Here is a 25216-nt window from a genome sequence, read left to right as displayed (position 1 = left end):
AATAATCTAAAAACTTTCCACTGAATCGCTTTTCCCGATTGGTGGGTTTTCGAATTTCAAAGGACCAGGTACAAGTTAATTTGCGGAAAATTCCATAACTTATCGATTGTTTCCTAAGCGTCCAGTTCATTCGCCTTTGGTTATGCACCTTGCGCAACACTTACTTAAGCTTTACTCTTTTGGGCACAAAAGCTACTCTTGAAGCTTGCTGATCTTTTGGTTACGAACAAAAAGGAATATTATTAGACTGGCACAAAACATTTAAGTGTTACAAAGTAAACTGTCTTTAATCTTTTATCGTTTCTGTAGAAACCTTATATAAATTGGATAAAAAATATCAAGGTGTTCCTGAAGTAGCTTTTGAACCAAAAATAGAGAGTGGATGAATTTCTAGAACCTGAAAGAATGGCATTGCTTAAAAAATACCCCGAAGAAGCCCTAGTGCTAATTGAAGAATTTAAATCTCTTGAAAATATTTGGATGAATGTATGGTGTGAAGACATCCTAAGACAAACAATAATATAATTCTCTGAAGAAATGCTCGAACAAATTGCTAGGGAAACTATTAAGTATTTAAGCGGAAGTATTTTTGAAGAAACAGTTGGAAGTATTCTGCAGTAAACATTACAGGAATGTTTGATTTTTGTAATTTTTCTTAGGTAAGTATTTTTTAAGAAATTTTAGAGTATTATTTTCGAGAGAGGAACGAAGGAATTAGGGGAGCAACATCAAATTGATTATCAGAGAAATCTAAAGAATTTTCTGCGAAAAATATGCAGATCGATCTACGGAGAACTTCTCTGAGAAATCGGTAAGAACATTTTTATTGAGTACGCAATAAATAGTCGACTAGCTCGTACTAAGGTTGGAACAAGAATGATCAAAATTTATTTGTCAAATTAAGCTACGCATAACAATGGGTTACTTCGATCTGCTTCGCAACACTCCTCCTCAAGCCAGTTATGCGATTCCCATTGAGCTCTCGCCGAGCGCTGTCACGAACACATGCGCAAATTTGCTGGTTGAAAGTACTGCCATTTGATTTTGCTGGGAACAGCTGATCTTTGTTTATATTTTCCACCAGCAATTTTTAAGTAGTGTTGGTGACATGTACCGTGTATGTACACGAGCGCAGAAACCACTATGGCTTGCCGATTCCGCTCCAGCTTCATCCGTTGGAATGGTTTCGTTAATCCGTCAGCTACTTGATCGTCGGTATTAATGTAGTTGATCTTCACAAATTTTCCGATCCTGTGCGTCTCAGATGTAGTGATGACGAATATCTATATGCTTTGTCCTTGGGGTGTATCCGCCATTCTTTGCTATACAAATGGTGCTTTGGTTGTCACAGTAGAGATCTATTGGGTGTTAACCGCCAAACTGCAACACGAGTCCATGCCACCAGGAAGCCTCCTGTACCGCTGCAGACAACGCCATGTACTCCACCTCGCAGGTGGACAATGCAACGATCGGTTGTCTCTTGCAGCTCCAGGATACCGCTCCGCCTTGCAACAGGAACATGTATCCGCTGGTTGACTTCCGGTCGTCCATATCAGCGGCCCAATCAGCGTCGGAGAAACCACAGATGTCCTCGTTGCCAGTTCTTGAGTACTGCAGCTTCAACGTCGATGTTCCTCTCAGGTATCACATCAGGTGCTTCACGGCTTGCCTATGACTTGGTCCGGGGTTGGTGTTGTACCTACTCAGTTGGTTGACGGCGAACAGGATATCGGGTCTGGTGCACTGAGCGAGATACATTAGGCACCCTACCGCTTCTTGGTAAGGTACCGCCGCCATTTGTTTGGCTTCTTCTTCGGTTTGCGGAGACGTATCTTTCGTCAGCTTGACCGCGGTGTTCATCGGTGCCGCTGGGGGTTTTGAATCATGAAGCGGGTCAAAACCGGTTCGATGTAGGCTTCTTGATCAAGTCCTATGCCCTCCTCCGTGCGCGTGATCCGGATCCCTAGGCAACTCTTTGCGGGTCCGAGATCCTTCATACGGAACTAGCTATTTAGCTTGGCCTTGATTTCGTTCTTCAAATCTTCGTCGTTGGAGAATAGCATCAGGTCGTCTACGTAGATTGTGACAAACAGAACTTTCCCGCCGCTAACAATGTAGTAAAGACACGGATCGTATCTCGATGGCTTCAGTCCAAGCTTCTTGAGCGCCGCATCTAGTTTCGCGTTCCACACGCGGCTTGACTGTTTCAGTCCGTATAGGGCTTTATTTAAACGGCACACCATTGGTCGCTTTCCGGGTTGCTCGAAACACGGGGGTTGTTCCATATATATACACTCCCGTGCATAAGTTTGGGTTCACCCCCTAAAAAATATGCAAAAGTGTTCTGTCCATATCTCTGTGATTACACGTCCAATTGAAACTCTCTAAGTTGCATTCGAAAGGCAAAGAGTTATTCTTACTTCGTATGTATTTTTCGAAAAACATTCTTTGAACTTTGTATACTAAATTTTTACTTAAAGTTGTGACATTTTTCAAAAAACACACTGAAAAATCATATTTAATTTCCTCAGGATTGGGTCGACCAAAATTTTCAATCAAAGTGTCATTAGAATCGTAAACTTATATTCTTTGAAGAAACGCCACGAAATTTTGGCGGAAAAATATGAAAAGTATTCAAAATCAATGAAACAGTCAGTCAAGTCATCGTGCAAAAGTTTGGGTTCACCCCTCAGTATGGTGTATCGTGCAAAAGTTTGGGTTCACCTAAACTGACTTAAATCTGTGAAATCTCAAACCAATCATGTACACGTCATTATTTGCGCTCAATAAAGCTTTAAACTATTAAAATCGGTTGAAAAATGACAGAGATATTGACAAAAATGATGTGCGTGCGGCTCAGGTGAACCCAAACTTTTGCACGATGACTTGACTGACTGTTTCATTGATTTTGAATACTTTCCAGATTTTTCCGCCAAAATTTCGTGGGGTCTCTTCAAAGAATATAAGATTACGATTCTAATGACACTTTGATTTAAAATTTTGGTCGACCCAATGCTGAGGAAATTCAATATGATTTTTCAGTGTGTTTTTTGAAAAATGTCGCAACTTTAAGTAAAAAATTAGTATACAAAATTCAAAAAATGGTTTTTGAAAAATACATACGAAATAAGAATAACTCTTTGCCTTTCGAATGCGGCTTAAAGAGTTTCAATTGGACGTGTAATCACAGAGATATGGACAGAACACTTTTGTATGTTTTTTAGGGGGTGAACCCAAACTTTCGCACGGGAGTGTATCTCCTCGTCCAAATCGCCTTGGAGAAAAGCGGTGATGGCGTCCATCTGGTCGACGAGAAGATTATGCTTGGCAGCTAGCGCAAACAGAAATCGAAGCGAACTGTGACGAACCACTGGCGAGTAGGTTTCGACGTAGTCCACCCCCTTTCGCTGAGAGTACCCCTTGATGACTAGCCACGCCTTTTAGCGATCGATGTTCACGGCTGCATCGTGCTTGGTCTGGAATACCCACTTGCACTTGATAGCCTTTCTTCCTTCCGGGAGGGCCGTCAGCGTCCACGTGTTGTTGTCCATTAGTACCTGGTATTCTTAACACATCGCCGCCTTCACCGCTCGGAGTCATCACGCGCCAGTGCATCCTGATGGGTGTACGGATCTTCAACCGTTGTTGAAATCCTGGCCTCGGATTCGGACTTTACGATCCCGCTGAATTGACCCTGCCTCTCGGGTCTGGTGGCATCACGTGAACTACGGACTTCGCTTTGGGATTTTGTACCATCGTCGGATTGACTCTGGTTCCTCGGTCCCGGGGGCATTACATTTTGTTTCTGGGAAGGAATAGAACTGGGAAGACCTCGTGTTGGAACTACAAAATTTTTATACTTGCCTGGAAGGGCGTGCTCCCGACCGCTGCGCCTCGACACCTCTGACCTAGGTGGATATGAGTTTTGTCGCGGTGGGAGCACAGGGGTCAAGTTGATCACGGTACTGTTGGCATCTTCAGATTCACTCAAGGTCGCTTCATTGTCGTCGGAAGTTTCATCGTAATAACCTTCTTGACCGTACTTGTTGGTTGAGCCGGAACAGACTCACCTTCGTTGATAAAGTTGACCTCCCGACTGATGACAATCATCTTCGACTGCAGGTTGTACAGCCTGTTTGCTCGTCGAATCCCGTAAGAACGCATTCTTCGGATTTTGCGTCGCACTTCTTCTGTTTCGGAACGAAGACCATGGCACCAGACATCATGTATACGCGCTTCACTTCAAGAGCTTGAGATCAGCTTGCCATGAGCGCACAAAAATTATCGCACGCTTGAGCACGTGCTATGGTGAGACACATTTTTTTAGATCTCATGTAGCAATGTCCTAGCTCAAACGATCACATCTGCACTGGCTCATGCGCCGTCTCATGAGAAAATCTCAATGTGACAGTGCATTTGAGACTCGCAGGTAAAGCTTTCAAAAGCAATTAAAAGGGATTGAATTATGGATTAAACTGCCTGTAGACAGTTTAAATGACTGACGCGGTTAAACGTGGTTGAGATTCTAGCATTTGAATTGAAAAACTTGTGCTGGCCACCGAAGAAGCACAGGCAAAAACTAAAGCCGTATGCTTCCGTGGGGTTATTGTACTAGGCAAACATAACTGCATAAAGTACTCCTAGTAAGCGCATGTGACGAGTCTCACGAGATGTCTCATGAGACTCGCTCACTAAGATATATTTTGTACGTATCTGCATCTCGTGTCTCACATAATCTGTGAGCTGCGATATGAAATATCGCATGGCACACTAGCTCATTTAGGTATACATGAGAAATACGACATTCTGCATGGCACGAGTTCCAAAAATCCGTATATGGGACAAATCCGGCTTCTTGCCAGACCACGCTTCTTCCGGGGTGACGTCGTGACCTTTGGTTGGCGACCGATTCAGCAGGTACACGGAAGCAGCCATTGCCTCCGCCCAGAATCCTTTCGATAGCTTCGCCATGTGCAACATGCACCTCTCACGCTCCACGATCGACCTGTTGGCACGCTCCGCCATGCCATTTTGCTCCGGGGTATACGCATTCGTTGTTTGGTGGACGATTCCGTGTCGCTCCAAGTACTTCTTGAAGCCCGCGTTGACGTATTCTCTTCCGTTGTCTGTTCTGAGTACTTTCAGCTTTCGTCCAGATTGTCGTTCCGCCATAGCGTGGAAATCCTGGAAAGTTTTGACGACCTTAGCTCCCGACTTCGTTTTCAAGAAATACGTCCACATTCCGCGCGACTTGTCGTCCACGAAAACGATGAAATAACGGCTTCCCCCAAGCGACTTGACCTCCATTGGCCCGCAGATATCGGAATGGACCACGTCCATTACTTCTTCTGCGCGAGAACCTTGCATCGGGCACAGCCATGCTTCCTTTTCCTCCAACGATATTGACGCCAGTCACCAGTCCGTTGGCCAGGCTGCGCACGCCGTTGACATTCAGGTGCCCCATCCGTTGGTGCCACATCTCCAAGCTTCCTGCTGATGAACATGATAAAGCGGTTTGCTTACCTTGTTTCCGTTGTTCAAGTTTAAATAGATCGTTGCGGAGGCTTACAGTAGTGATAACATCGCCGTCCCGGTCGATCACCTTGCACCCATCGTTGTTGAAGACGACGGTATGGCCCCTCTTCACGATCTGGTTGACCGACAGTAGGTTCGCAGACAGATCCGGTAATAATTGAACGTCATGGACAGGAATCTCATCGTTGTTGCAGGATGGTTGCAGTACAGATGAACCCGTCGCAGTAATCTTCATGTTACCTCCGTTTGCTGCTACGGTTTGATGTTCTCCAGAAGGCTGCTGTTACGCGTCATATGCACGCTCGCTCCGGAGTCGAAATACCATTCCGAGTCCGGCATCGATCCGAAAGTAGAAAGCACGGTACAGAATGCGTTGTCCTTCCTCGAGCTTCGGCAGTCCTTCGCTATGTGGCCGTACTTCGCACATTTCCGGCACTTCGGCCCCTTGGGAGGATCCGATTTCTTCACTTGCTTACCGGCATTTCCGTTTCGCTTCTTCTCTGCAAACGCGGAATCGTTGGACATTGCCTGGACCTCTTGAGAAAGTTTTGTTTTGATGATGTCTCCACTGATGGGTATGCCCGAGTTTTCCAACGCCATAATCATTGGACGGTACTCGTCGGGCAGGCCAGCCAGCAGCAGCGTTCCGACCCACTCTTCGGTTATCGCGAATCCGATCCCGTTGAGTTGATGAGCAGTCGAGACAATCTGGTTCACGTAATCGCCCATGGATTCGCACGACGCCAAGTCCGTCTTGATCAATTTGTGGAGGAGTCCGACCCGCCTGGTCAGACCCGAGTCTTCGAAGGCTTTCTCCAGCTTCGACCAGACTTCTCTCGCCGACGTCGCTTCCTTGACATGAACGTAATTGATGGGGTCAAGAAGCAGGATGATCTTCGCTCTTGCCTTGCGATCCTTGTCCACGTTTACGGCTTCGTAGGTTCCGTCTGGCTTCATCTTCGGCTTCACGACGCACCAGAGATCTTCGAGCTTCAGAAAAGTTTGCACGGCGAACTTCCAGGTGGCCCAGTTGTCTCTTCCGGTCAGTCGTTCAATTCCAGGAAAACTTGAAGTGACTATGCTACTGCCCGCAGCGCTTGAGGATCCAGCTGTATTGAAGGTCATCTTGCAATCTTGATTGGCTAACAGTTCAGAAGTATCTTGAATACTTGAAAAAACTGTTCCGCAATAGGCCCATAACCTATTGAGTACGCAATAAATAGTCAACTAGCTCATACTAAGGTTGGAACAAGAATGATCAAAATTTATTTGTCAAATTAAGCTACGCATAACAGTGGGTTACTTCGATCTGCTTCGCAACAATTTTCACTGTTGAATCCATTTCAATTGCTTATTGCTAAACCTTGTGGGATCTTAGAATTACACCTGGAAGAATCATTTAATGTTTTTTACAGGAAATCCTAGATAATTTGTGCTGCCATTGTTTAAAAAAAAATCTTGAAGAATTTTCGAGAGATTATCTAAAACATTTGCTAAAGTAAGCTACAGAGAAACTTTCGGAAGAACCTTAAAATAAAAGTTGCAAAAAAAATAAAAAAAATGTGTGTAAAGAACTCTTGTTTGGTGATATTGAATTTCGATGAGACTCCTAGAATTTTTTGTAATATATCTAGAGAAATCCTCACTCATTGCATAAAATCCTAAACTAATTATTATTGAACAATTGGATGATATTTTAAACTAACAATTGAAATGTGTATGTAATAAATACGTGGAGGACCTTCGTGCTTAGATGTTTAAAACAATTTCAGATCAGAATAGCCTAGAGAAAGTTCAATAAAAATTTGTTGAATAATAACTACTAATCCCGGGAATGATTTTCTGTGGAACTCTCGGGGGAACTCAGTAAAAACTGGTAAATGAGTTTATGTTAAGCACTGAAAAAATAGGGAAATAAATAATGAAGAAATCTCTTAAAAGAACATGTTTGAATAGGTACCTGCAAGGTTCGTACAAGAATCACAAGGGATTTTCATCGTGAATTCTTTGGAAGCATCCTTGAATGAGTTTTTTTTATTGGATAATCTATCTATATCTATCGAATTTTCTAGGCCCTCTCCAGAAAAAAAATCTTAGCTCCTAGTCAAGCGAAACTACAGGAGAATCAAGAAATCCTCAAGATAAACGAGCTCAAGTCTTCGGTGCAGAAACTGGGAGATTCAAACTATCCAGACTGGAATTTTCACGAGCGGTCATCCCTCTCAAGCAAAGTCCATGTGTTACGGAAGCTTTGCTTGCAGCGGTTACTTGGCATAAAGCCGTTTGGCATAAGGTCGTTTGGCATAATGGTCATTTGGCATAAAGTCGTTCGGCATAATGGTCGTTAGGCATAATGGTCGTTTGGCATAATGAGTCTGAAACCAATCATTTCATTTATGCCAAACGGCTTTATGCCAAACGACCTTATACCAAACGACTTTATGCCAAACGGGGTACAATCAGAGAAAACTACTAAATAAAACTCGTGACGGGTCTCTACATCTCTGAACATAGAGTTTCTTTGAGCTTTTTGCGATATACATATTTGAAAACAGTACATTGGCAAAGAACATTAGCAGTTATTCATCAAGGTAATGCTCATAGAATATTTCATTGCAGATCAAGCTCTGTCCCAGTTTGGACGTCATACTCGATAAAAATTACTTGATAAAAGAATGGATTTTTTTTTATCAAAAGTTCTAATCCAAAGATCTATCAATGCGGCTTAATGCAAAAATAGCCTATATACGAGAGCATTCACAGCATAGCTCAAATGAACAACACATCTTTAAAAGAAAAAAATTGTGGAAAAACTTTTCAACGGTTCAATATAAATTCTAATTTTGGAAATGAACATCAAAAACACCGACTATCATCGAGAGAAGGGAAAATTTGTGATTGAAATAATATTTTTCCAGCATATATCGGAATGAGATCACGCGATTGTCCCAAAATAAAGTATATGTTGAATATTGGCAGGTTTTAAAGTAATTATCATTCTAATAACACATCTGGCAAGAATTGATAAAACAGAAATATATAAAAATGGTTAACATTTAGCTCTACTGAATAATTAAATTTTAAACAGTATAAATATAAAGAACAGCCTATTTTTAAGGTGAAGGTTCATTGAGTACGTAAACATAATGTTGCCACCCACTCGAGCCACCCGCTAAAGCACCCTCTCGAGCCACCCAACAAGGCGGAGCACAATGTTATGTGCGTCGGCCAAAAATAAATCATCATGTTTCATGTATACCTCCACCAACAAAATTATGTAGGTAGTGTTACTTGCACACGTTTCATACAAAGGTATTATTATCGATATGAATTCATCAACAACTTCATAAAAACTCAAAATCACAATTTATTTCATATGGTAGTGAAAACATGTTTTTTGACCAAAATTATTAGCATTTTTCACACCATGCGTGTGTTGTTTACTATTTTTGGCAGTTTTCTCCTCTCTTCTCTCGCTTCTCACGGACGGAGAAAGTTGCCATCAGTATGCATTTGAATTCTACAGTCAATTGTACTGTATAATCAATTATATTATCAATTTTGCTGTTAAATATTCAATTTTGCTGTTAAATTGCGTCGTACATTGTTTTTCTCACGCATAAAAATGTTTTGCAACACTTGTGACATTGTACACCTTTTGAGTATTATGAAATTGTAAAATACGTGGTTGTAGCAAGTGTATGAATATCTAAACCATTCTAATTGCAAACATAAAAACTGGCATCACTTCCAATCAGTGAGAGCGGCGTATCCGAATCATAAACAATGTTGGCTCAGTGAATTCGCGTTCCGGTTCTGTTTTCGAGCACAAATTGACTAATATAAGTGATTTATTGCTCCCAGGAGCATCGTGCGTGAATAATCAAAGTGTTTCAAGTATCGCATTAGATTTTTGAATTGCTACGGTGAGTAGAAATACGATTAAAAGTGAGTTTTAGAACGGGCACCGAAAAGCCAGCAAACAATATCTCGGTGCGTGAAGAAGAAGTGATTCGGAAGTGCGTGGTATTTTACACCACAAATCACAGCAATAACTACGTATTTGCATTCAAAAACTGGTGATTTGTGAAAATCATATTATGGAATGCTTTCAGTTAAGAAACCACCGCTCTACAATAAGGTTAGTAACTTCAAATAATCATTTTTTGTGATCGCTCTCCAAAACACTGTGAGAAGTGTGGGAGGAGGGAGCGGAAAGCGAAGGGGAAGTAAGGTGCCATATTAGAGGCCATTTTGGTACTCATGAGGATATGTCCTTAAAAGAAGGCACAATTTATAATTAAACCAATAGAAGAATGGACGCCAAAAAATATTGCAGCATAATAGAACGAGAAGACATAAAAAAGTGCGTTCAGAATCATCGAAGTGATTGTGATGAGGGACCACGAGGAAGCACCTGAACGAGGATATATGGCCTGGACGAGGAGGCAGAATCTCGCTGAAGAGGTAGAGCCCGAACGGGAGGTGGCTTGGACGAGGTGCCCAAGAGTTGGAGGCCAAGATGGTGAGAACGATGCTGGACAGGTGCGACGCTGGCTGATTGACGACGAGCTCGGAAATGCTGGAGGAGCTCGATAACAAGGAGGAGTTTGGAGGACCGTGCGGTTGGCCAAGAGGACTATGGTGCAGCTGACCTGGAGAAACTTTAGGCTATGTGGAGTTCGGTGCTAGAAAGAGTTCGGAGGACAGAGCTCGGTGGCAGATGTGCGGTTCGTAGATTGTGTGATGAGAAGAGGTGTTGGAAAGCAGGTAAATCACACACCCTGCAGTGGTAGAACGCAGAATTCGTTCCAGTACTAGATGACGGTGTGCCAGAGATAGCTTCGGGTGGTGACTACATGCAAGCCCCATGAAGATCTCAAAGAACCAATGAAGGCATTCCGCCAAGACAACTGTTTTGGTGTACCGAAAATGAGCTCCTGGAACCGAAGATATTCACCGAGGCCATGGCAAGTCCTTGAAGCAATAAGAGGTGTTCCACTACGAGGAGGGGTTGCAGTAAATTGAAGCTAACGAGACGCCGGACCTGGTGAATCTCCCACCTGGAAGGAAGCCTGTCGGATCGAAATGGGTCTTCAAGATCAAGCGAGGTGTCGAAGCTGAAGTTACGCGATTCAAGGCGAGACTGGTTGCACTGAAGTACAGCCAGCTGTATGGGACCGATTACGATCACGTCTACTGCTGCTATTGGGATGCCAGAAGTGTAAATCTGATCCGTGTCTCTACCGGAAGAGGGAAAGTAACCACAGTGGTGCAACTTTCATGTATACGTTGACGACCTGATCATCGCCAGCTGCAACGAGCGGTCCATCGAGAGCGCAGCCAAAGAACTTCAGAAACGATTCAACATTTTGTCAATTGTAGACGTACACTGGTATTTTGGGACTGAAGTGGAGCATGACGGCAATTTCTCTTGAACCTGGAGAGATACATCGATGAAATTTCCAGAACGAATGGACTGGAGGAGGCAAAGTCGTTCAAAATCCAAAATCGATACTGGGTACTTCAAGTAAGATCAAGGAGAGCTACTTCCGCAGAACAAAAACTACCAGAAGTTAATTGATTAATTGCTGTATGAGTCAGTCAACACTAGACCGGACATATCAGCGGCTATCCCCATCCTCAGCCTGTCTAACGCAAAACGACTGGAACACACTCAAGGGGGTGGCCCACTTTGTGGAGCAACAAAGACTACAAGGTATTCGACACCGGCTTCGTCGTGATGTTCAACGGCGGTACCATCAGCTGGACATGCCGGACACAGACCTGTGTATCGTTGTCAACCACGGAGGCTAAGTTAGTGGCGCTTCCGTAGAGCACAAAAGAGCTGATTTGGTTGAAGCGTCTTCTCATCGACTCCAACGAGCAACAGAGCAACCCTACTATTTTCGAGGATAACCAGAGCGCGCTGGAGATGCTGGAATCCGAAAAATTCAGTAATAGAACCAAGCCCATTGCCACTCGGTTCCAATTCGCACGAGACCTTAAGGAGAGAGGAGAGATTGTCCCCCTGACCGCTGCTGACCTGCTGACCAAACCAAATGAGAAATTCGGATGGCAAAGCTTCGAACAATGTGCGGAGGAGTGTTCGCAACACTGAGAAAAACTTCGTCTTCCCACCAAGCAACCTGTTGTTGTTTATACACACAAACACATTTAAGCACATCAGCAATATGACAGGAAAATAAATATTCAAAAACCCATAGCTCGCTCTCAAGTCAATTCATGATATACAAATACCATTCTCCCACATAATTTCTCATAGAGCATCAATGTTGCCTATTTTTTCTCCGACGTTTGTCTGTCGATCGCGTCAAAAGAGTCTTTGTATGACATAGTTCATTTTACGGTGAAATTCTCTCTCTTTCACTCTTTAACCAAGCTTGAAAACAACGGTGCCAGTACCTGCCCAATTTGATGAGTACAGGTACCGTTTTTGTTTCAGATTTCTCAAAGAATAGAAAAAGAGCGATTTTCTGACGACATCACCATGCAATGGGCAATACCAGGCTATGGATTAGCAGGCCACCGTCAGTTCATGAACCCTTGACACTTTTTAGCCAATGTTTTGGAGAGCTTAGGGCTCATAGGTCAGAATAGTATGTTACAGGTTTTTACGAAAAGAATGATTTACGCCTACAGATTGGACTCGGAAAGAATGCGCCACTTTGTTTTGGGTGCAACTTCTTACCGTGTGGGTAAAAATCAATGAAATTATGGGCAATACTAGTTTAGAGTGTTATGTTTATGTGTGTCTGTCAAGTAGTTTTCCAGAAGAATTCGAAACAAGAAGAGCTACGCCAGCAAATCTTGGGCGCGGTGATCCATAATCCTGCTCAGTCGCACAAATGAATCGGCAAAAGGCTTGGCACCGTATCCCGCGTTGTGAAGATGTTCCTGGAGACGAAGACCATCGAGCAGCGCGCCTGAATCAACCAAAAACCGAAAACGGAATTCCCAGAGAAGGCGCGAAAGATAAGGCAGTACTTTAAGAATAACCCGAACTTTTCCACGCGATACGTGGCCAAAAAGGTCAGTTTGTCGAAGTGGTTCGTCCAGTAGACCATGAAGCGTATTGGGCTACGTGTTTTTAAGGTCAAGAAGGCGCAAAACACGGTGGCCAAATTGCGTGCGCGGAATCTTTACCGCGAGTGGCTGGTCAAGCCAGGCTGTCTTGTCATGATTGACGAGGCATACATCAAGGCGGACACCAAACAAATCCCCGGCGTCGAGTTTTTTGTCGGTACGTCCCGCATGGAGGTTCCGGAAAAGTTCCGGAAGATAAAGATGAACAAATTCGCGAAGTACCTGTTGTGGCAGGCGATCTGCGAGTGCGGATAGTACATCAAGCCGTTAGTTACAATCAGCACCATAAACGGGCAGATTTATTGAGAGGAATGCTTGCAGAAGCGCTTGCTGCCCTTCCTCCGCTCTCACCGTGGTCCTACGCATTTCTGGCCGGATCTCGCTTCGTGCCACTACGCCAAGCCTTTAATGGATTGGTACGAAGCGAAGGGCGTTAATGTGGTCCCGAAGTCTCATTTTTTCCAAGTCCAGTCTTTATTATTGGACAGGAAGCTTCTGAAAAATGACAATTAAAAAAAGAAGGATGAACTCGTTGCTTCCCATTCAGCCAAAAGTCCTTAGGCCACAAGCATTACTGAGACGCCAAATAAGCGGTGGACCAGAATGGTCGTTTTCCCAAAAGAGTCGCTTAGCCGAAATTGTTGTTGGATCGAAAGACCCGACAGATAATAACGATAATTAGGCCAATAATGTTAAAAAACTAAATTTTTCTTTGGGCCAAAAGGGTCAATAGACTTGAAAAGTCGGTACATCAACAAAGTCGTAAGGTTGAACGAGCATGAGCATGATTGACCGCCCGCAGTTGCTACTCCGTTATTGCAAGAACAGCTGTACTTACACTGGAAATCAGCAGACGCTACTCAGGATCGGTTGCATCATCAATGTGCAAGTACTCCCATTATTGTATCAAATAATAATGGAGTTGGCTGCGTTCGAATACAGGTCAATTTTGGGATGGAAAGATACATGTTGACGTGTTACTTTTTTATGGAAGTCGAGGAGTCCTCTGCACTTCCACAAGAAAATACTGGAAGTTTGAATATGGTAAATGGTGATTGGTTTGCAGAACTCGTCTTGTTAAATGATAAAAGTTAAATTTAAAATTAATACATGAGCAAAGATAAGCGATACTTTTTATTCACCTGCAAAACGCGTGAAAGAATCGTTCAATCGAAGCTATGCATTTTGCAATATTCCTAGACCTCATGAACAATTTTGATGAGTAAAGACCAAATAGGGCAGGAGACTTCATTTCTTCTGTTCAATAGTCCTGTCCTTATACGAAAAATTAAATGTAATATGTTGTTAAAACGTTCTAAGAAGAAGCTTAGTTTAGTTATACCAAATTAGGATACCCGATACCTGACCGCAGAACACCCAAATAAAATAAATGTATGTAATGTGTTGAATGACTTAATACGAGAAAAAAAAAATACAATTTATTGAATCATGGATACTTTGCTAAATCTTGAATAAGAAAGTTTTAATAATCACTATTCGGTTCAATAGGCACCTTTTCGACAAATTCATGCTGATAGTGTATCTTCGGAAAAAAAAGATCACAGTGATGATCAATGCTAAAAGCAGAATGCCAGTTCTAGGCCATGTAAGAACACATCTCAAGTATCCACTAATGTGTGTTCCCCTTTCTAATGCTTCAGTTTTTACAAAACCCGGTAGCCTCGGATCGATTCATCTAGTTCCCTCATTAGCTCATGCTAACAAGATGTTCTACAAAGTTTAAACCAGCAACAACCCGATATTACGCGCTAGAGATAAGCGACGCATCACCGCGCACTTATTTACCATCGACTCGACGACACCACCTTCGTAGGTAACTAACAACTGTCCAACAACAGTCGCTTCCGAATCGCACCGAAACGATAAGAGCTGCGTGCTTATCTCCTCTAGAACCGGCGATGATGATGATGCGATAATGCGATGAGACAGACAATAATTTTCTGAACTACACATCAACAGAATCTATGAAAAAATATCAAAGGATAAAACTTCGAAGGACAGGATGCTCATTGCTCAAAAGGAAAAGAGAAGGGACAACATTTCGGAAACCTTTCGGAATTTCGGAAAAGAAGATAAAATTTCCAATTTTTGCCAAATTATAGACCTTTTGTTTTTGAACGACCATAACAGCAAACTCAAAAAAAAATTCATTCATTCATCAGTAATCATCAAAAATAATGAACAGTTATGAACATTATTTCACTGCACTCCAGATAGCATGTATAAATTTTCATAGAAATTGTTTGAATTTTGAGCGAAAAAAACTGGTTTGAAAAGTCTGCAAAATGATGCTACTTACCGTCGTTTTTCCGATCCCGACTACTCCGGTTCCGGGCCGTCGACGACTGGAAGCCCATCTGCGAGTGGTCGATGCTGGTCACGGCCGACATTGCACTGTGGCTATTATCACGAAAGTCGCCCGTCTCGGCCCATACTGCAGGGCAGGATTACCGGAAATGGAACAAGGAAAGAGAAAAAAAAAAACATCAGATGGTAATAAAGAACAAGTGCATTAAGGTTTGGAGAGTAATTTAATTCAATTTAGGTGAAGAGATGGCGTAATGGCGTAGTGGTTCAACGGCACAGGAATTGTGGATCTCAGGTGAAGATAATCGACTCTCAGGACAGAAAATTTCGCGTAACTTTTCAATAGGACCTATCTAACATTGAGAGCCTTTCGTTGTTTACATTCTCTTTTATCAATAACTAAGTCAAATTAACTTCTTTTGTTGCGTTTTTTTTTTTGTATGAAACGTAAGCGAAGGGCATTGTCTTTCGATCTACAGTGAAAAACTTCCCAAGAATTTTAGTATTGCACTGTTATAATCGAGAGAGAGCGCGAGAGAGGAGAGAATCTCTCATTGTTACTTAGGTCATTTTGAATTTTTTGCGAAAAATCGCAAAATTTATGCTCCCTCAAAGTGGCGAATGGATGTTCTCATAATGTGGTCCTCAAGTGAGCTATCCGAATGATTAACTCTCGAATTAGTCGCTTATGTCAACAGCAATTTTCTTCTCACAGCACAAGCTGTTGCTGTTCGGTCGTATATCACCCGACAAATTGCCCGTCACCCGTAAATAACTCAAAACTCGAGAATAGTGTCCCTAACGTGAATAAGTGTAAGTGTCGTTCGGTAAAGGAGCAACAAATTAAGGTTACAACCTACCGATAATTGGTGACACGCACTTACACGGTGTTTTGTTGCATCGAAGTGCGAGTAAAAGTCAAACCTTTCCAAGGGCATGGGTGTATAGGGAATAGGCAAAATGCTTGTTCAATCGTTCGATTCTTATTCTTTGACCCAGAGGCGTACTCGGTTGAGGAAGCCCCGCTAACTTTTCCTACTTGGTACATCATTCCACTTCAAATTTGTATGTATGATTGAATCAGTCAAGCTACTACACGCCTACAACCGCCTCTGCCGAACTTCTTCGAAGACAAAATCCAGATCCAACGCGCCACCTAGGACGTCGCTGTCGACTCAGATGAATGCACAACACCACACAGCCGCATGCGGCTACACGCACGACACACACTCGCTACAGAGAAGCTGCAAGGGAAAAAGTGCCATTCCGCAGCAAAGAACCAATAAATCTTCCAAGAGGGTTTTTGTCGTCTAGTGTCGTTGTCGTATGGTTCCTCTGCTGCTAACTAGCCGGGTGACATTCACATCACTGCATCGCTCATTGCTTGCCCTGATGGCAAGCTAGCTACTAGCTACACTATAAAATTGTCACTTCGAATCATAGCCGGAAGAAAGCACGCAACGGTTCTTGGTTCGTCGGACGTATACATTAGTTTAGTGTCTAGTTCAGGGGTTTACAAACTTTCCGAATGTGCGATTTACCAACTAAGATATTAAAATTTTTCATAAAATCTACCATAAGCATTTTTTTTTTGTTTTTCAATTAGCATTACATCTTTCGAATCAAGTGTTAGATACTTATTGTTGCATACTTTTTGTAATTTTGTTAAAAGCTTCTATCTATAGATTAAACTTAGAATTTAATTTGAATATTTCTATCAACCACCTATTTTTAAATTGTTGTTAGCTCTTTAAGAAAATTTGGGTTAATCATTGATCATTGGAAACTTTTTGAGAATATTTATAACAACTAAAACGTATAAAGCTCATCTTCAATTATTATTTGGTGTAGTGTCAACTACTTAGGATTCTTGAAAAACATATCATTCAATTAAAATGTTCGCAACTTTTTGAAAATTGTTCAGATATTGTTTTGATGCGAATACTTTTGCCTTCTCGTTTCAAACTTGACTAACTCTTTGTGCAATTTCAAAGAATCTTCATGGGATTGTAACCCATAGTTTGGGAACCTATGGTCAAGCCTAAGCCATTGTCGTATAGCTTCGATGGTGACGTCAGAAGGCAAAAAAAAAATCAAGACAAAAAAAAACCGAAACATCGTCATGATCATGTTGCAAGGCGGCCGTTTGGCCGGCCGCGGCAGTTCGAACCAGGCGAAGGAAAAATTTCCCTAAAACTGTGTGAACGAGCATTCCTGACAAGTGTTAAATGACAGTCTTTAGCATTTTTCTCTCGCTCGATTCATGAGGTGATGGTAGCGGAGGAAAGCAGTCTCATTCGACATCGTAAAAAAAACAGTGTCATGCGTGTTTTTCCGCGTGCCTATTCTCTGCACTGATGATCCGAAGGGAAAAGGGGATGGAGCGGGATTCCAACTGGTGCAGTGTGGCAGATAATTTGTAGTAGCGTAAATTTACATAATTTTAAATAGGCGTTTGGGTGTTCGTTTCACATTTGTTAGGGAACGATACAATTTCTGATTCTTGTTATGGGAGAATTGGTATGTATACATGCCGCTTTTTCCAGAAGCTGTGAAATATATGAGTTTCAAAATTACCCTTATCAGCAGGTATCATATTTTAGGTTCAAATCAATTTTTAGGAAGAGAAAAATGAAAGTTTCCGCGTTGGAGGCAGTAAAAGCAAGATTTGTAACTCTGAAAACTCCACTAAATTTAACTTTGTAACTAAATGCAATGCCAATGACCCTATAATCAGAAACCAACAAACATCAGACTCCTAAAAAATCACATCAATGTGAAATGTGAGTGATGGAAAGCTATACCGTGCTGCATCAATACCCGGACACTTAAGCTGCCATGAATGTTCAAAATCCGTTTTCGATAGGTTTTCTTCAAAAGTGATCAAATATTTTTATGCAATCGAATACTTTCATGTTTTATCTAAGCAAATATGATCAATTTTCCGATAAAATTAAAGAATTTACCATGAAAATAATTGAAACAATGGAGCATGTCTTGTCCTTAAATCCGGACACCAGCACAAACCATGTCTGTTAATCCGGACACTTTTGAATCGAAATCCGGACAGCTATTTATTAACATATTATTAATAAACCACTAAATGTAAAACTTTTTGAATCATCTGAATGCATTACGCTCTTACAAACTGGAGCAATGCGTACATTTTTTAATAATTTCAACACATTAAAATATGAGAAAATGTGTGGTTGGATTACCTGATCTGAGACGACTGTGCGTTGAACTGCACCAATCACTTGCTAGTTAAATTGTTCGCATAAAACAACGCTCAGACTGTTTTTTTTATCATTAATCTCACTTGTATTGATTGTCTTGAAAGTTTTCTTCCGGTTTTACATGTAAATTATGTTTTTACACCTTATTTGATTTTGATGTCCGAGCTCATAAAACTTGGCTCCAATTCCGGACAGCCTCTTTCTCAAGACGTTTTCACTGTTTCAAACGCGTATTCAGTCCATATTTTTGTAATGCTGTGTCGCTTAACTATTGAACTATCACTTAGTGCACAATTATGTTCAAATCACTACATTATCAGCATAATTTCACAACGAAACATTGTGAGTGCGTTCGTCGACACTATCAACAAAATCACTTGCACCGCGTAGGAATGACGTTCAACTGGAGCAACTTTTCTGTTTTGTTATTTTTAAAAGATTTGAAATGGTAACTAGATGATAACTAAATTTCAAACGATCAGCGTTGTTCAAAGCAAAAATTAAAATATAAATTGAAAATGTTAACATATTAATTTTGCCTTAAATTAACGACTATTATCATAGTGTCCGGATATTGGTACCGTCCGGATTTTAATTCACCACGGTATTAAATCCTCACTCGAGGTTTTGACATGGCTTAATTACTGACTTAAAAAAGGAAACCAAAACCATAATAAACCCAATACCGACATAAAATAACTCTGTAGGAACAGGGTTGGTAGTCTAATGGCTACCGCTTTTTCTTCGTATACAGAAGATCATGGATTCAATCGCAGGCCCGTCCCTTTCTTTCTACTCTTTAGTTTTATTTTTCACTTGCTTCTATCTTCTACTCCTATAAGCGGTTTCTTCACCACCGCTTAGGCCTTAAACCTGGTTTTATCGTATGGATAATCGTTGTTTACGGCTTAAGCGACAGTGAAGAAATCAGCCCTTAATCTATCACACTTGAACTATATTCGTTCATAGAAAGAATCGCTAGAATCAGATACAGAGATGAAACCTTTTCCCGTAGAATTTCCGTAACGTTGTTGTAGGCTTTCAACGGAAACCTTGGCCAACTCAAGTTGATGTTGTAATCAGTTTCTTGGCGAGAGCTTTGGCAAGATTTTTGGTAAGAATCTTGATTGATTTATGAGAAGATCTATGATAAATTCCTGACCAATTGAAGGCCAGATGATGATAGACTTATGGGGAAATGTTCACTTTAAAAATTATAGTGGAAATTTTATCAAACTTCTTGCAAATCCCTTGGTGGATCTTAAGCAAAAATTCTGGCATGATCTTGAAAACATATCTGCCGAATTTAAGACGTACCTGAGAGCACACAGCACCCTAAATGTATCCTAGAAGAGTGTGGCCTATTTCACATAAAACCGTTCCACACTAAAAGTTTGGTACAATGCAAAGGGAGGTAGAATTTTAAAGATACAGTCGCCTCTCCACATCTCGATATCGAAGGGACCATCGAGATACAGAGAGATCGAGACAAAGAACACATCTATCTACCTATATATAAATAAAAATGGAATGGTGTTTGTATGTCACGCAATGACTTACGAACGGGTCAGCGGATCTAAATGATTCTTTCTCCGTTTTGTTTGTCACGGGTTCCAACGTGTTTGTGTGCATAAAAATCCAAGGTTATTCACCGGGCAAGTAACAAAAAGAGAGTGAATGGAACTGTCATTTTGTATGGGACAAACCATAGCGTTTTTCACCAGCCTACTTGATGGCAAGACAAAGTTTGCCGGGACCACTAGTTTCTTATAAAAACTAGATTGATAATCAGTCCGTTACCAGGAAAATGATAAACAAGCAGAAGTCATCTCACTAAATGAATCACTAAAATCTAGTCTAGTCACCTTTGATTATGGTCATATCGACATACGGAGAGAAAATTTGCAACAAAAAATCAACAGAAGCACATAGAGATAAGGAGATATCGAGATAAGGAGGATATCCCAGGTAACAATTTGAAGCTGCTCAAACGCTTTTATAACTAATCCAATTCAGCCTTTGTTTGAACAAAAGCTGTTCATAGCCTGTATACACTGTTGTTCAGCTGTTAAACATCTAATTCTGGCGATTTTATTCAGCCTTAAGCTTAATTGAAGCTTTATGGAAGGCTGAATAAAGGTTCATCAAGCGCTTATTCAACCCCTTTCAATAACGATAATTCTATTTTTAGAACAGTTGGCAGCCTTCGGAAGCTTAACAATCGCTTATTCATCCATTATTCAACAATAAACCAAAAAATGTTATAATATTTACTTGTTCATAGTTTAGGATTTTAATAACGCAACTTACAATTTCAAATACATAGGGGAGATGTGTGCTGGAATTTAAAGATTAGTAAATATTAACAATTGAGAATTGAACTGGGATCCACTGATTTATAATCACTTACCTTGACATCTGCTCCACATGAGACTGTGTGAGCATTATTAAAAGAAAGGGAATAACTTATTGACTTGGCTGAATAAGGGCTATGTTAAAGGTTGCATTGAGGCTGGAGAAGGGATATCAGTGCTATGCAAAAACACTAAAGTTAGTGTTTTGTGTGTTGTGATTTTTGTTTTAAAATGGAATTCTCGATAATCTTCAATTACTGCTGTTTAATTGTTGTCAACGAAAGTTGGCAATGATTACGATTCCGTACAATTAATTACAAATGTGACGAAGAAATCTTCATGAGCGAGTGTGTTGTTCTATCTTGTTGTTGCTCAAGCTCAAGAATGCCGAATTCAGGTGTTTTTCTTTTTTCGACTAACGCTAAGCCCGTGTGCGTTTAGGACATGTCCGCTTCGGGATGTGAAAATTTATTGTTCGGTGAGTTCGATGAAACAGTTTTTAAATCATTAATTTAGTGTATTACTCAAACGTTGGTTTGTCAACCTACAGCTGGACACTTTCTACAATGGCTGTTGATTTGATTAAAGCTTTAAATAACCTTTAATCAATATCATTCAGGATGGCTGAACAAAAATTAAAATTGTAGATGGAAAATAGCTTGTTCAACTTGATCTTCAGCTTTGAGTATACTGCTGAATAAGAGTGTTTATTAAGCTTTTCTTCAAATTATTGTTCAGCTGTCACGGTGTTCAGTCTTGTACACCATTAATCAGCCATTGTTCAGCAAATACTCTTGCTGTTAAGCTTTCATTGTTACTTGGGTATCGAGATATGGAGAGAGAAAATGTATGCAGACTGAAGGGACCGAAGAACTCATCGACATAGGGATAGATATCGAGAGATAGAACATCGAGATTTGGAGAGTCGACTGTAGTATTGTTATTGTTATGCCAAACGTCCAAAAAATATGTGAAACGGCCTACTTTCTCGAAATGTAGGTCATCAAGCACCTGGGTGGTTATTAATACTTTCCTTAAAATTATTACTTAATATTTTCCTCCCTGTGCTAAACTTTTGACGGCTCCCTAACAAGATTTGACGTGATTCTCCGAGAGTGTTCCCAACGATTTTAACGGGGTGAACCATTTCGCATAAAGACATTTCACATAAGGACGTTTGGCATAAGGACATTTGGCATAATAGACGTTTCGCATAAAGCTGTATAATACAAGAACAGGTAGCATTTCAAAGAAGGCATATAATTCTCATTATGCCAAACGTCTTCATGCGAAACGTCCCACCCCCGATTTTAACGGATTTTTTTCCCAACCGATTGCGAGCAACTGAGTAATTCTTAGTGGACTATTATGAACAGACCCATTGCAAGACCATTGGCCGATTTTTTTTTTTGGAAAAAAAAGTTTGGTGTTTAGAGATTATAGGTGTCTTGTAGACAAAATCTTCGGCGGATATCTAGCGAAATTTTTGAAGGATATCATTCAAAACCATTGATAAACTACAATCAACTCTCCATAACTCGATTTTGAAGGGACCATCGAGTTAGGGAGGTATCAAGTTATACAACTAAAAACTTCAGCTTCTACTATAGTTCTCTAACTGAATATCGAGATACCGAATGAATGCATTTGCGTGGTTTGCCGGGTAGGTAATTTTCGAGTTTCTTGTGAAATTTTCATTCGAATTATCAGCAATCAACTCAAAATAAGGCTGACGGGATCTTTAGCAACCTCCTGGATAACTTCTTGTAAAACTTCAAAAGTTATTTATGATGTTTTAGTGGATATGTGGTTAGAACTTTTGGATGGCTATATTATTGAAAAACTCCAATAATTGGTGAATCTTTGGGAAATCATTCTACATGGTATACCATAATTATCTTACGGGTTGATAAATCGAATCGATTCATAAAACTATATCATTTGAATATGCAACAATATGCCTTTATAAGAGATTTATCTGCAATAGTATACCAGACGGATTTCAACGGTTCCGAATCTATTCGCAAAAACTAATAAAAAATGTTGTTAGAGGCTTCCAAAAATATAGGAGTGGTTCTCTAAATGTTTTTTAGAACTCCAGATTTCCAAGAAGTTTATAGAGGTACCCAGGGATTTCTAGCATAAGCATAAGCATTGATGACCGTACAATTCGTAGTTGCTATTACGTAATTGATCGGACTAATCAAAATTGCACAGGGAACCAACAGAAGTAGCTTGGGAGTAGCATATATCATCAATGTACAATTTTGAGGACTCCAAATTTAGTAATGTTAATAACGGCACCGGCCACGTACTTACGGTCATCGGGGAAGCGAAGGAATGTTAGTGTGACGTCCATTGCTACTAGAGACCGAGATCACCTCTGCATCTCCATGGTTTTCACAGGAAGGAGTGTTGTTAGTGGGAGGGTTCAAAAACTACATGATCAGGATTCACCTTGGTAAGTGATGCGATTCATGTAGCCTCTATTTAAAAAGTCAACAAGCTTAATGTCGAACTATTCAAAGGTTATTTTTTGGTAATTTCGAAATAAAATGCATATCCGTTAAACTCAAGAATGGAAACAACAAATCGTTGCCTTACGTCCTGGTTTTGAACGGCTAGATGTTGTAGTGTTGGTCACTACTAACACTAGACAGGCAAAAATTTGTCGCCTCGATCTGCTAACTATATTGCTCAGCGTAAACAACAGTTCTATCGATCGTTGGCATATTTTCGGAGATTGATACGAAAGTGACGTTACTTACGTAGAAACAATGAATGAAAGTTTTTGCAAAATTGTTCAGAAGGTCAAAGAAAAAATAACAGTTTAGTTTGTAATTCATGTCTGATTCATTTCATTCTTATGTTCTAGGTTTCCCTTGAAAACCAACTAAATGTTATCATTATTCTCAATAACGAAATTTCTCTATAACGACGGTCCCTTGAGATGTCGTTATACCAAGCTTCGACTGTATCTCTAAGAAAAGAAATCTAAGAAAAAAAACTAATATTACATGTGACGTAAATTTTTTTTTCAATGATTTTTTCTAAATGTGTATCTGAAATTTTCTTGGAACCTATAAAATTTCCTGAAAACCTTTAGAGATACCCTAGGGAACCATTAGAAGCCTCTAGACCAGGGGTTTTTAAACTTTTTGATTTGTTGAGCACTTTTTGCAATAAGATTGTTACACGGAGCACCTGTTCTTCATCATAACACCGTTTGAAATCCAGACTGTTTGGCACACGTAAATCGACACTATGATTCCTACGAAAATCGTAAATTAAGTTTTACATTCGTCAAACTTTCATTAATTTGGATTGAAAGTTTTAAATTCTAATACTGAAAGGTTTGTTCTATATTGATTGACATAGGTTAGTTTTAGTTGATTGAGTAAGCTTTTTATGTCAGGCTTATACTGTGGCAATTCAGCATCTAAATGAAACTTTATTTCGTTTTATCTAAACGGCAAAATCGCTTTGGTCATAAAATTTCCCTATTTTTCCTTTTAATTCGGATTACTATGCTTGTCTCCATAAGAAAGTATGTCTTTTCCAAGCCCTTACTAATGTGTTTAAATGGGTTTACTACAAGCTTAACGCTCACAGAAATATTCATAATTTGAATAAAGCTTGTGCAAAATTCCCTATTTTTCATAAGACTCGTAAAGTTTGTAGTATATGGTGTCGAATTTTGGACTGGGATATGGACATAGTCCAAATATTTGTTCAACACTGAAGGAATTCTGACAGAGTAAAACGAATGTTTGGACTGCAGTCAGAATATTCGACTCCGTACTTTGATAGCTTAATACCGATGTTTCAGCATCCGCCAGTTACTAATCGATCAAAAGTTCAGCGGAATCAGTTATTTCGCTCAAAAAGTTGACATATACCACTTATCGTGGAGCACCTGCAAAGGCTTCGTAGAGCACCATCTAAAAACCGCTGCTCTTGAAATAAACACTAAACACTTTTGTTTACCCGACAACCTCCAGAGACTATTGGGAATCTCCGAAACCCCCTTTTGATACCATGGAAAATCTAAAATACTGCCTGTTTTTGCATAATTGCCCTTCGTGTGCTTAGTGTCCGTGCGGATAGCGGCGTCAGTCATTTAGGCGTATTGTGAATGCCACGGAACGTGAGTTCGATTCCTGCACCAGTCGGTGGAAACTTTTTGTCAAACGAAAAATTCATCACTAGGCTACTGGGTGTTCAAGAAAGATTCACCCCCGCACCAAATGCACGATGTACAAAACGCTCATAAGACCGGTAGTCCTCTATGGGCATGAGGCGTGGACTATGCTCGAGGAGGACTTGCAAGCTCTTGGGGTTTTCGAACGCCGAGTGCTAAAGACGATCTTCGGCGGCGTGCAGGAGAACGGCGTGTGGGGGCGAAGGATGAACCACGAGCTCGCTCAACTCTACGGCGAACCCAGTATCGTGAAGGTAGCTAAAGCTGGAAGGATACGTTGGGCAGGGCATGTTGCAAGAATGCCGAACAACAACCCTGTAAAGATGGTGTTCGTCACGAATCCGGTCGGAACAAGAAGGCGTGGGGCGAAGTGAGCTAGGTGGATTGACCAGGTACACCAGGACCTGGAGAGCGTGGGTCACAGTCGAGGATGGAGAGAAGCGGCCATGAACCGA

At 40.8% G+C, this 25216-nt stretch overlaps 1 protein-coding gene across 1 annotated transcript in view; it reads right to left on the bottom strand.

The window, feature by feature from the left end:
* The window catches only part of LOC5569918 (pituitary homeobox homolog Ptx1), a 181910-nt gene that overhangs the window by 65112 nt on the left and 91582 nt on the right, over positions 1-25216 (bottom strand). The window contains exon 3 of the mRNA XM_001658768.2: positions 14963-15097. Coding sequence (XP_001658818.2) covers positions 14963-15097 — 135 coding nt within the window. The remainder of the gene's footprint in view (positions 1-14962; positions 15098-25216) is intronic.

This window comes from Aedes aegypti, chromosome 1 (genome assembly GCF_002204515.2).
Source record: "Aedes aegypti strain LVP_AGWG chromosome 1, AaegL5.0 Primary Assembly, whole genome shotgun sequence".
Taxonomy (NCBI): domain Eukaryota; kingdom Metazoa; phylum Arthropoda; class Insecta; order Diptera; family Culicidae; genus Aedes; species Aedes aegypti.
Note: the sequence above shows the minus strand (reverse complement) of the source record. Positions and strands in the feature narration are given on the sequence as shown.